This window comes from Tympanuchus pallidicinctus, unplaced genomic scaffold, assembly GCF_026119805.1.
Source record: "Tympanuchus pallidicinctus isolate F22 unplaced genomic scaffold, pur_lepc_1.0 scaffold9, whole genome shotgun sequence".
In the NCBI taxonomy this organism is placed as follows: domain Eukaryota; kingdom Metazoa; phylum Chordata; class Aves; order Galliformes; family Phasianidae; genus Tympanuchus; species Tympanuchus pallidicinctus.
Genome location: NW_026294813.1, coordinates 12327485 through 12341202, shown reverse-complemented (window position 1 = coordinate 12341202; position 13718 = coordinate 12327485). Strand labels below are relative to the sequence as shown.

Here is a 13718-nt window from a genome sequence, read left to right as displayed (position 1 = left end):
GTTGCTGTATAAGAAAAATAGATGTCTCATGTTAGGCTGTTAAATGAAATTCCAGAGCATGTAATCAGACATATTGAGCAAGTTGTTGTTTTATAAAAACCTAACGTTGTCATCATTAGTTGGAACTATTAGATCCTAGCTATTTGTGAAGCAGTTCTTTAACAGATTTTCTTGCTTTTGCTTTTTCTCACTGGCTGTCAGTACTGCATTCTTTGAAGTGTTATGAAAAATATGACTGTTTACTTTTTTTTTCTTTTTTTTTTTTCCCCAAGGTGATGATGATGAGATTCCACAGGAATTGCTTCTGGGAAAACATCAGCTTAATGAGTTGGGTAGTGAATCTGCAAAAATCAAGGCAATGGGTATCATGGACAAGGTACATCTTCATAGTCTTTACCTCTTCCTGATCATTCAGTTTCATCACACCTGCAAAAAATGTGTTCACTGTGATGACATTTCAATCCCTTCATTAGAGCATGTGACTTACTGCGAACAGTAATGCTTACACTGAACTTAACTGAAGTACTTAAATACTTACCGCATGTCAACTGCTAGTTTCTCTGATGCTGAGATATTTTTGTGTCTGTGACAACTAAGCACTGTGTACTAATATGTAACACATATGTCTGAGCAGAAAATGTAAATTAATTTACTTTCACAAAAGCACACTGATCTATTGTCTGCTCTTTGCATCTAGTTTTGAGCAAACCCAGTGAAATAGGACATCCACTCTTTCTAATATAAGCTGTCAGTACACTGTGAATATGCAGATGTCCATCATATTGAATTACCTAGTTCTTCCTATGTCTCCAGAAAAGCCTCTCAAACTTAAAATATTTAATGTCTCTGGTGACAAGATTCAGTTTCTGTAGACTGCCTGTGCTGGGTTGTTTACTATACTCTTCCTGCCTTCAAAGAATGTTCTGTGATGTTGTGTTGGTATAGCACTTTTAGAAATAATTTTCTTGCTTTCCTAATGTAAAACTCTTGGTTTTGGGCAGTCTTATGTTATGCTCTTAGTCTGCATGCTCTTGATCACCCTCTGTGTTTACTAGGTGTCTGTTAAGTGACAAGTGCAAGTCACTGAAAGATCTTCCTTAATCCAAGACTCAGATATACTTCTTTGCCTTTTCTTCATTCCTCCATATCTTCATCTGTAGAATGTTTTCACCCTGAGCATTTTGTCTGCTTCATACTTCTCACCCTTAACCTCTCCTACTTTTTTTTTTTTAATACACATGTGCATGCATGTATGTGTAAAATCAGAATTCTGTTACTTCTGGAAAGGATCACCAGTATTATCTGGATGAGTAAAAGAGATTTTTCTGGAGTTGCTGTATTTTTATCTGTATGTTCTACAGTTTATTTAATGCTGTAAGATATCAGTAAGAGAATTTGTGTTATGTTTTTCAGCATGCTAATTTTTCAATGTTATTAAAGTTAGTTAGAATACATTTCCTATGTATTGGCACTCAAATACCAAGGAAATTTATTTCTGCAAGGTCTGGATCTTCTAATAAATCTCTATATGGTTAGCTAGAATATGTGGCTCATACCACAGCTCCTTGATATATTTGCTTTCTTGTTACAGCTCTCAACAGACAAAATAGTAAAGGTCCTGAATATTTTGGAGAAGAATATTCAAGATGGATCAAAGCTTTCTACGTTACTTAACCACGTGAGTTTCAAATTGCATCATTTCACACCACTCTTCAACACCAGATTTTCTTTACTTTCTTTACTTTCTTTCTGTTTATTTGATAACTTCAAATGCCTGGGATTTGTTTATGTGTGTGTTTGAATGCTTGAATGGAATTTTTTATTTTAGATATTCGTGATAAACAGATTGTCAAATTTTATGATTTGAAATAAAGTTCATTTGAAGATATTCTTTCAATACTAGTAGTTTTACTGTAGTTCTATTAAAAACAGATGTGTTGAGAGCAATTGAGTTGTCTTTTTACTTAATTTAAAGTACTAAAGTTTCTATCTGAAATGCTTCTGGTAATTATATATATGGTAATTATATATCGTGGAAATGTCTTTGTTAGTGGTTCATAAACCTTCCTAACACAGTGGAGGAAAGTACAGCAATATTTAGAATGTATTTCCCCTTAAGCATTAAAAACTAAGCACGTATTTTAAATCATAGAACCCTAGAAAATCTAGAGCTGGAAGGGACCATCTTTTTTAATAAAAAAAACTTCCTTCAAGCAACACGTGGCTTAAAACTATTCCATGTGAGAAATTTAAAGGGATCTCCTCATTTGTGGTTCTTTTCTTTAAATACTTGTAGCACGTACATAATGCAATACTTCTAGATTTTCTTACCTCAAAGGGAGAAAGCTGATAGGATTAGAAACTGTTGTTTCGCCAACAGTTTTTCTTTGTAAAAATAAGGAAAGCCAATGTTGAACTGCTGTTAGAGAGCTGTAGTTTGTATGGCTGTGTATGTAGCAGGCATAGTATATTAGAAATTCTCTCTGATTTTCCAGTTGATAATGTGATAAACATTATTTCAGTAATGCTTGTAGTTTGTAAATACCCTGTTGATCGTTTGGTATTACAGTTTGTACAAAAAACAACATACAGGAATTGTGTGCCCAGTGCTAAAACTAAATGGGTATGTTTGATGAGATGAAGCTGAACCCCATGATAAAAGATCATGATAACAGTTGAGCCTATCTCTGAGGAAAGTCTCATTCTCACCAGTTTCTGTGAATCAGAACAGTCTTGCTGTGTGACAGTTCCCTCTAGTGGTAAAAAACAGATTTGTCAGAGCAGGAAGCTGTGTGTGTAACCATGAAGCAAAACTGAGTCGTTTTTGCTTAAGGCACATCAGTCTTAAGCAGACAGTATGCGGTATTCCTTCATAGAGCTTCCCTAAAATACAAAACTTCTTTGTATTTTACCAGAACAATATGGTGGGTTATTGTAGAATTCTAACTTAGGAAGAAGTATGATTGAAAACGTGTTGCTAGTAAAACAAATTGTAGTTGATTGTAAGACAGTTTTTTTGTATCACAGAGGAATGTGCTTGTATGAAAGTATATTAAAATGGCAATTTTATCCTTACCAAGTACTGTATAGCAATTCAACTTTTTCTTCTCTCTGAACTTTTTTCTTGTATACTGCAGAACAATGACACTGAAGATGAGGAGAGGTTATGGAGAGATCTTATAATGGAGAGAGTAACAAAATCTGCAGATGCTTGTCTTACTGCTATCAATATTATGACATCACCAAATATGCCTAAAGCTGTCTATATTGAGGATGTAATAGAAAGAGTTATTCAGTACACAAAATTTCATTTGCAGAACACTCTCTATCCTCAGTATGACCCTGTGTATAGAGTGGATCCTCTTGGTGGTTAGTATGATGAAAGATTTTTAGAAGCCTTTTCACATTATTCTTGCTTTTTTTTTTTTTTTTTTTTTTTTTTTTTCCTATCTACTGTATGATGATTACAGTAATACAGTTCCCTGAAGATTTCTATATGTAACTGCTCTATTGGTAGTTCTTTCATATGGCATACATCATCTGGATTAATATATGGTGTTATTTTAATGATGATGAAATGTAAAATAACAATTTTTTGTGTTCCCCAAATAACTTAGTTGTATTTATTCAAGTTTATTGCAATAGCTATAGTGTTAGTATTACTTCTTAGACAAAAGTATTGAGAAATTAGTCCAAAGTTTGTCTTTTGCAAATTGTTTCTGTGTGGATGAATAAGTCATTTTGTACTCATAATCTTGATAGAATGATTTAATTTAATGAAAATTAAATTATAAAAATTAAAGCAGTTTGTTGTTATATTCATATTCTCAGATATGGAGATCCAACATCAAGAACTGTTTTAAAAATCTTGCACCATAATTCAGAACTATTATGAAAATCAAATGTCATTTGAAATTCCAACTGCTGCTGCTAAATATTCTTTCTTCTGCAAATGATTTCATTCACCAAGCTGTTTGGGCAACTTTGTTTTCTTGAGAAAACAGTCATCTTTCTAATATTTGACACAACTGAAACACTGGAAAATTAATGAAAATATTTCTGATTTTTTTAGGTGGTCTTTTAAGTTCAAAAGCAAAACGTGCCAAGTGTTCCACCCACAAGCAAAGAGTTATAGTGATGTTATATAACAAAGTTTGTGATATTGTCAGCAGTTTGTCAGAGTTGCTAGAGATACAACTTCTTACTGATACAACCATTCTTCAGGTAAGCTTTATCAGAAGAGTCTGTTGTGGGGGTTTTGTTGTTTTTTTAGTTTTTTCTTTGCTTAGAGAGAGTATGAAGTATAGCTATGTAAATGACATGAAATATGAAATAATATTTTAATTAATTGATTATATTAAACTCAATAATCTTTTGTGTAGTGTGTTACCTTCTTGCTCTGTTCTGCAGAAAAAGAACATTTAATGTTCACATTTTTATTGGCTTTTATTGAAAAAAAAATACGAAAAGCTTAATGTGATTGTGTTCTTTTTGCAACTATAAAGTAATATTTGCTGTTGAATCCCTTATCTGCTGAATGAATAAGTTGCTTGTAAAGTTGCATGTGGATCAGTTTCCCAGCCAAATACACTTATAATAATTTATTTACATTGATAGGTATCATCTATGGGGATAACGCCTTTCTTTGTAGAAAATGTCAGTGAACTACAGCTATGTGCCATCAAATTAGTGACTGCAGTAAGTAATTTTTTATTTGTTCTTACATGTCCCTGTACATCTAGCAGTTATTAGGATGTTTACATCATCTGTATTTTTGCTGGTATAGAAGTAGAGCTTCAAACTGATTTTACTTTTTCACAGTTTTAGAGTTTGGTATTACAATTTAGGAACAGTATTAAATTCACCTGGGCTGCTGCTATTTGTAGAGTAGTTACTTCTTCCTATAGAATAAGTTTCCTACTTCAGCAAAGAACTTTCTTAAGTTGTTAAATAGTTAAAAGTGTGAACACAAACTCCGATGTCTTTCTTGTCCTCTCTTGCTAAGAAATCTTAGCAATATGGTATGTCTCATTTCTTTTGTTAAGATTTGAATTTGTGAAGTGAGATAAGCTAGAGAACAGGATACTTTTTTAAGTTCATATTCCTTGGAAGGAATGGACACATGAAAAATTCTTAGAACAAATCAAATATTGTTTCAGAAAAAATGCAGTATGTATGTTATGTATATATGTATGTTCAAGTAGGAGTATCTTATCTTTGTAAGGATCACATTCACCAGAATTTTTAAGTAGAATTCTGAATGAACAAAAGGAGAGCAAACTCAGTAATCTTGACCATAAATAGAAATAATATCTAATATTGGGCAAATACTAAAAACTGAGATACAAAGTAAAACTGGTTTGTCAAATATGTTCTAAAATTGTGTATGTGTTCAACTTCTGTTGTATGCTGGGATCTGAAAACTTTTTATTACAGTGTCTTACTTTCCTACACAGTGCCTTTCTACTGTTAGCAAAAATCTTTAAAGCATATGGTACTTAGAAGAGCAGTTATTAGACATTCATGTTTTTAGATGATTTTAAAAATCTTTACTTGAAAAAGATGTAATATTTTACAAAGACATGCTTGGTTTGAAAAGACAAAGAAATGCCTTAAGAACATGGTATGCATTCAGATTCATTTCAAGTGGACATTACTACATATTTTATGTAACAGTAATATTCTAACAGCGGTGTAACTGTTAAATAGGTCTTCTCCAGATATGAAAAACATAGACAACTAATACTAGAAGAAATTTTCACTTCCCTTGCAAGACTACCAACTAGCAAGAGGAGTTTGAGAAACTTCAGGTAATTTCTGACATGGAAACATTTACAGTTTTGTACATGTATGATTTTACACTTCAGAATAAACATGTTTTTAAAAATCTGCAACTTAACAAGCTACAGTTTCTTAGAGATTGATATTTCAAAATCTCTACATAGAGAGCAGAGTTTTCTGACTAATCTGTCATGTAATTGTCATTGTTTCTTGTGCCACAGTATTTATGTTTGGATACTGAAATAATTGAAATATTTATTAGTCTTCTCACTAAGAATGTAAACAAGTGCAATATTGGTGTGCATTCAAGGGGGATTTTGATTCAAAAATGTTTGATTCTATTTATATGGAGGTATTTAATTTCTTAATTGCTAGAACTTACCAGGAGAATGTTGGGTGAACTTTTTCAAGGTCATACTCAGAGCAGGATTTCAAACTGATACAGCTTTGAATGAGTTTTCATTTAGGAATTGCTCAGCTCACTTCTACTGTGTATCTTCTAAATAATATGTTCACGTTCAATCTGAACAGAATTTCAGTTTAAATTGATGGATACTTTAAACCATTCTAAAATATTTGCTGTTTGGATTGCCATCCATCTTTCTTGCTTGCCTATCAGACCAATAATTAGAAAAATAACGTATTACCTATCTATCTTGCTTGCATACATCTTTCCTCTGGGGACAGGTTGTCCATGAAATAGGTTGGCTCATCCAGGGTAGATTAGCAGGGTCAGGAAAATCAAATGCAGTGAAACTTTGAAGTTCATTTGAGTCACTCAAATGTGAGTCAGTGCTTACGCCTAGTATTCATGTTGTTTTTGTTATAGTCATCAAAGATATCTATTAAATGCTCAGTAAGAATGGGACCATAATTGATTGATAGCTTGTTCAACTGGGGTCCTTGCCAGAAGGAAGTCATCATCTCATGTGACTGTGCTATCTGTAGAACTTTAGCAGGATCCATTAAAGGGCATTTCCTATCTGTTCTTAAAGTCATGAAGGGAGCAGCTTACGAAAATTTGATATGAAAAAATCTTTTCTCCATATGTACTCATAAATAACAAAGAATAACTGCAGTTTGTTTTGGGCTCAGTTATTATTTTGATAATTTGGAAAGAATGATATCAGAGTATGACCATTTCATATTGCTTAAAAGTGTTGATGTATGGGTAGATGAACAGTATAACATTTGTCAGGTTAAATCACTTAGAAGGGGAGAAATGTGAGGTGGATTGTATTCACGTTGGTCATACAAACATAAAGACACCATTGAATTTTTAATTCTATAGTTTGTTATGCTACCTGGGAGTAAGTACCATGATTATAACTCTTGTAGAAGTCAATCCAGCCCATAGTCACTATTTTCTCCTGCACATTCTATTTATATTAAATAATACAGAAGTAGCGAATTAGAGCTACAGTCTGATGTGGTTTTTTTTTTAATACTTTATTGGAAATTGATATTCTTGTTTATTATACACAGTAAGCCTATTAAAAAGTAGAATGGTAGGTGTTTGATTTCATACATTTCAAATTCTGCAGATTTTTAGTTACTGAGCTTCACAGATATTCTGATAGTCATTTGTGCTGTTTCAGCTTATCTCTCCTACTTGAGAATAGTGCTAGACTCAATCTTTCACTTCTTAAGACAGAAGCAAGTGACTAGTTTAATTTATAGTATACAGATTTTGAATGGTGGTGAAAAATTTTAGAAATCTTAAAATTGTTTATGAACAAAAAATAATACTTTTATTTTAGTGTTAATGCTTTGTTTGTCGTATTAACAGGTTGAATAGCAGTGACACAGATGGAGAGCCTATGTATATTCAGATGGTAACAGCACTAGTTCTACAACTCATTCAATGTGTTGTGCACTTACCATCAGCAGAAAAAGATTCTAATTCGGATGAGGAATTGAACAAAAAAGTAAGGAAGTTATTTTCAAAAAACTCCATAATTTTATTTGGTGCAGGAATAATTGTGTATTTATGGATATTATATTCTGTGATGGTGGTCCAGTAACTAGAGAGTGTAATTTTGTCTGCAGTAATAATTTGATAGATGAAAGATCTGACCTGAGAATAATGTTAATATTTCTGTCTATGCTAAAGTGCTAGATTAATAAGTCTTCTTATTTTTAGGTGGATCAAGATGTGCTTATTACTAACTCATATGAAACAGCCATGAGAACAGCACAAAATTTCCTTTCTATTTTTCTTAAGAAGTAAGTACTGTTACATTCTTTAGTATATTGATGAAACCAGCTCTGAATGAAATCTCGCACCTTGAGATAAACCTAATTACTTAGCAACGCTAAATTCCTACTAGTGAAGTTACAACAATGTGCTTTATAAATCCTTAAAAATTTTCTTCTCTAAACAACACTTCTTATAGCACAGAAATTCTTAATATGTTTAAGAATCTGTCAGATATTTTATGTGGGATCTCTATCAGTACTCTGTTACTCATCTGAAGCACAAAAGTGAAAAAATACAAGTGATGAAAGCAGATGTAGAAAAACTAAAATCTTTTTTACTTACAGAATCTGAGAATTGTAAGTTTTGAAGGAGATCATTGGAGATCATCTAGTCCAATCACCCCCCTAAGGGATTTTCTCTAGAGTAGGTTGACAGGAAAGCATCCAGGCAGGTTTTGAAAACCTCCAGAGGAGGAGGATTGAAACTTCTCTGGGCAGCTTCTTCTTACTTATCCTTGACTTCTAAAATTATTCCATAATTCTGCTAATATTCCAGTGGGTTTTTTTTTTACCTTTTAGAATCATATTAAACTCCTTTTTCCAGTTAATGATAAGATTACTCATGTTTACATCAGGAGAAAAGCTAAGATGATTCTAAAATTTGGTTACATAATGCATTTTCTTTTAAAAAGATGTGGTAGTAAACAAGGAGAAGAAGATTACAGGCCTCTGTTTGAGAACTTCATTCAAGATCTTCTTTCCACTGTTAATAAACCAGAATGGCCAGCTGCAGAGTTGCTGCTTAGCTTACTAGGAAGATTATTGGTAAGTTGCTTTTGACTATGATATGTAAATACAGGACGTATTTACTTCAGCTCCAGTTATTTACAGGAATGCTTTCTGATAGTTGATGTATATGCAACATACAAGGATTTTCTTTTGTTGCTATAGATAATAAAATTTAGGTCAGAAAATCATTGATACACAACTTGGGAAGAGTCATGGAATCATAGAATTACCAAGGTTGGAAAAGACCTCCAAGATCATCCAGTCCAACTTTCTACCTATGACCAATACTTCCCAGTAAACCACATCCCTCAGTATATTTGAACATTTCTTGAACACCTCCAGGCACAGTGACTCCACCACCTTTCTGGGGAGCCCATTCCAGTGCCTGACCACTTTCTTGGAGAAGAAGCGTTTCCTAATGTCCAAACTCAACTGCCCCTAGTACAACTTGAGGCTGACTCCCACCCCTGAGCCTCTTCTTCTCCAGATTAAACAATTTCAGCTCCCTCAGCTGCACCTTGTAAGACTCGTAAGTGCTCCAGACCTCTCACCAGCTTCACTGCCACTCTATGAACACATTCCAGTGCCTCAGTGTCTTTCCTGTAGTGAGGGGCCAAAACCAAATGCAGTACTCGAAGTCCACTTCTACTATTCCATGACTTTTTACACATTAAAAAAGACACTCTATAACATCTAGATGATAGTGCAGATATTCATTTTGAGTAAAATCAGACTTATGGCTGTAGATATTCACTTTAAACATCCTGATTTTTTGTTTAGTGTGGATCATGAAAACTGTTAATGAAGTAGATAATTCTTATACCAATAACAGTATATTTGCTTGCGGAACATGAAATTTTGGGGAACGCGTATATTTTTGCTATCGTGTTTCTACAAAGATGTTCTTTGGTTTTATGATGTAATTAACATGGTAATTTCACTGAATAATTAGTGTTGAAGTATCTCTAGAAGTCATCGGCTATAATAACCCAGCTCAAGCAGGAGCAACCAGAGCACTGTACTCAGTACCATATCCAAACGGCTTTCAAAGATTTCCAAGAGTGGAGACTCCACAACCTCTCTGGACAACCTGTGCCAGTACTTCATTGTCCACATAGTACAGAAGCACTTTCTGTTGTTCAGAAGAAACCTCATTTTCCAGTTTGTGCCCACTGCCTCTTGTCCTGGCACAAGACATCATTGAAGGGAGTCTGATTCTGTGTTCTTTGCACCATCCCTTCATGTATTTATGGACATCAGTGTGATGCCCGTGAACCTCCTCCATGTTGAGTAGTCCCAGTTTTCTCTGTGTCTCTGTATCACTGTTCATCCAGCCCACACTTCAACAGCTTCTCTATAAGAATCTCATGGGGGGCAGTGTAAAAGACTTTGTCATTGTAAGTCCGGGCAGACAATATCTTGTCCTCCCTCATCATCCACTGGGCAGCTCATTTCTTTATAGAAGTTTTTCAGGTCAATGAAGTGTTATTTCCTTTTGGTGAATCCATGGTGAGTACTCCTGATGATTGTCTTCTCCTTCATGTGCCTGGAAACAGTTTCAGGAATTATCTCTTCCATCACTTCCTATGAATCCTAGTGAGGCTGACTGGCCTGTCATTTCCTGGATCATCTCTATTTACTCTGAGGCAACAGAACAGAGAAGCTGTGGGTGCCCCCAACCCTGGAGTTGATCAAGGCCCGGTTAGATGGGGCCCTGCACAACCTGATCTAGTGTGCAGCAACCTTGCCAAAGCAGGGGGTTTGGAACAAGGTGATATCTTAGGTGACCACCAACTCAAACGATTCTGCCAGTCTTTGGGCACCTCTCCTAGTTGCCATAAGATTAATAAGATTATTGAGAGTGCTCTTGTGATTGTATCTGCCAGCCCCCTCACATGCATCCCATCAGGGCTCAGGGATTTGTCCAGTTTGCTCAAGCATTCCCTCACATGATTGTCTATCACCAGAAATACATCTTACTTGAGCTTTTCACCCTGATCTCTGGGTCCAGGGGATCTGAAGATCATTCTCACGTGTAAATATTGAAGGCATTGAATAAGGCATTGCATACCACAGCTTTTTTGCTGTCCTGGGTAAGCAGGTCTTCTGTTTCCTTCAGCAGAGGGCCTACAGTTTCCCTAGTCTTCCTTTTGTCATTGAGTTACTTGTTGTTTATGTCCTTAGCCGGATTCAACTCTTACTCTCTCTCTGCGGCTGTTCAGTGTATCTATACTCCTGCCATATTACCTGTCCTTACTTCCACCCTCTATAGATTTCAGTTTTGTGCTTGATTTTGGTCAGGAGCAATTTTTGTTCTTCCATGCAGGACTCCTGGCATCCTCTTTGTTTGGATGCATCATTTCTGAACTTGGAGAAGGTGATCCTGCTATGTTGTCCTGTTGGTTAACAGAGTGGCTGAAAATCTCCCATGAGGACAATGCTTATGATCATGAAAAGAATGCTCCTTTGTGTCTGTAGAGGGCCACATACACTTGTTCTTCTTTGTCACGTGGCTTGTTGCATAAGCCAACTGTAGTGTTAATTACTCTGTCTTCCCTTTAATCCTAACCTGTATGGTCAGTAAGTTCCTTGTGCATCCGCAATCAGAGCTCCATGCACTCCATCCAGCTGGTCATTGACAAGAAAGCAAAACCTTTTCCTTCTCTTGTCTACCTGTCCGTCCTAAAGATCCCATGTCCTTCCATTGCTCCAGTCAGGGAAGCCATCTTACCTTGTGTTTCTGATGCCAGTGAGATCATAGCTCTGAAATGGTGCATGTCTCTAACTCCTTTATTCCCTTACACTGGTGTACAGAGACTTAAGAAGAGTGCCTCAGCATGTTATATTCTAAGAAGGTGTTTTTGGAAATTTTTTTATAGTGCTGCCTTGTATGGCATTTCCTTGCTAGCCTGCATATGTTGGAGGTGGCCCCACTTATTACTCATTTGGTTGATTTTTATGATCCTTTCTTTTCACATCACTCCATACTTTTTGTTCAGTAATCCTGTCCATCATTCCTTCACAAAGCTGCTGGCTACCTTCTGTCAGCCTTTTGTTGATAATCCTGAGGTTTCCCAAAGAAAAGCCCAAAACTGCTCTGTAACTAGCTGCGTCTGTTGACTGCTTCTGTCACCTGTGCTAGCAACTGATTTAACTGGTTTTTTTTGAAAAACATGTTATGGTCCCATTCCAAGTACAGTGTAACTTTCACTATACTTGTGTGAATAATGAAGATGTATTGTGGTGGTTAAGATGCTATTGAAAAGGATATCTGCTCTGTTGGATATCTAGTTTATTTTATGAAAGTATAACATTTAAAAAATTCTAACAGTTATTATTTTTAGATAGAGACAATAAAGGGAGAAATTAATACAAAATGAGTTGCGTATCTGTGGTGTGATAGTAACTGACATAATTGAGTATGCAAGTTAGGTATAATTCTTAATGAAGTCACACAGAATACTGAGAAGAATCACAGTGTCATAAATTATTAAATCTGCTTTTCTTAGGTTCACCAGTTCAGTAATAAATCAACAGAAATGGCTTTAAGAGTTGCATCACTTGACTATCTTGGAACTGTAGCTGCAAGACTGAGGAAAGATGCAGTCACTAGCAAAATGGATCAAGGATCTATAGCTAGAATCCTCAAACAGGTATGTGAGAAGTCCCATGCCAGGTGGACTGGACTGGATTGCTGTGTATCTATTCAAATGTTTGAAATCCATGAAGATTTGTTTAACATAACAGTAGTAAAGAGAAAACTGAAAAGAAAAAGTTTATAAAAAAACTGGCATGTGGAGAATCAGCTTTCATTATTGTTCTGGAATCTGAACAAAATGTGTTTGCTTTATAAGAATCACATTTTTTTAGTTCTTGTGTCTTTCTTGTATCAGCTCCCTATTGACTGTTATTTACAGAATTGTAACAATAAAGAGTAAATAATGGAGCTACAGTAGCAGCTGTATTCTATCTTAAGAGGCATTAAAACTATCACAGAATGTCAGGGATTGGAAGGGGCCTTGAAAGATCACGTAGTCCAATCCCCCTGCTGGAGCGGGAACACCTAGATCAGGATCAGTTTGACATGTTTGATGACACTTGTTGATGCTTTTCATTAGCTTATTTCCTTATGCATTGATCTTGTGAACTTGTAACTGTGCCTTTTCCCACTTGCTGATGTTTGCACGCTATATTGTGTGTTGCAGTTATGACAAAATTCTCAATCTCTGCTTTTCATGCTGAATTTAAGATGCTTTTAGTTGTGAGATTTATCGCTGAAGAAGAAAAAATGTTTTCTAACTAAAGAAGTATAAGAAATTATTCTATTTAGAGTTTTATTATCAATTTTGAGTATGACCTGTTGCAGGCTTTTGGTATTGGTTTTTTATTATTATCTGTGTTTTCATGGTTTTTTTTATTTGACTTTTTGCCCTTAATGCCTTGTTCACCTGAGATGTCACTGTTCTGTTTCTGTATTTTATTGTTGGTGATGATGTTTAAAGGTTAAAACTCGTGTCAATCTACTCTGTATTATTTCAGTTGTGTTTTTTTTTTTCTCACTGGATGGAGTCTTAACATGTGATTACAAAATGAGATTTAATTGGATCAATCAATCAGTTTTAAGAAGTCCTATGCTGCTTTCAATCCCTTTTAGACTTTGACTTCACTAAGTTTGATTTAGTTTGGATGCAGTTTACAGGTAATTCCTTAAAAAGCTGTTAATGTTTGGCAATTATCAAAACAATGAACCTCACTGTATTTTATTGATGAATGTGTAAATTGTCAGATAATTATTACCTCTGAGTTAATACTCTGTTTCATAGCTGACTTTTTCTTCTGACAGGCCTCAGGAGGAGAAGATGATATTCAACAACTACAAAAGGCTTTATTGGATTATCTGGATGAGAACACTGAAACTGATGCATCATTAGTGGTAAATTTCAGTTTTC

The 13718-nt window shown here is 35.0% G+C and overlaps 1 protein-coding gene across 8 annotated transcripts in view; it reads left to right on the top strand.

Moving 5' to 3' along the window:
- NIPBL (NIPBL cohesin loading factor) overlaps nt 1-13718 on the top strand; it is a 164119-nt gene that overhangs the window by 127146 nt on the left and 23255 nt on the right. For all 8 annotated transcript variants that reach the window (XM_052670492.1, XM_052670493.1, XM_052670495.1 and 5 more), the window contains 11 exons: nt 273-376; nt 1592-1678; nt 3138-3369; nt 4073-4224; nt 4618-4698; nt 5710-5810; nt 7571-7709; nt 7925-8007; nt 8673-8805; nt 12279-12422; nt 13613-13702. In XM_052670492.1, the coding sequence (XP_052526452.1) occupies nt 273-376; nt 1592-1678; nt 3138-3369; nt 4073-4224; nt 4618-4698; nt 5710-5810; nt 7571-7709; nt 7925-8007; nt 8673-8805; nt 12279-12422; nt 13613-13702 (1346 nt within the window). The remainder of the gene's footprint in view (nt 1-272; nt 377-1591; nt 1679-3137; nt 3370-4072; nt 4225-4617; nt 4699-5709; nt 5811-7570; nt 7710-7924; nt 8008-8672; nt 8806-12278; nt 12423-13612; nt 13703-13718) is intronic.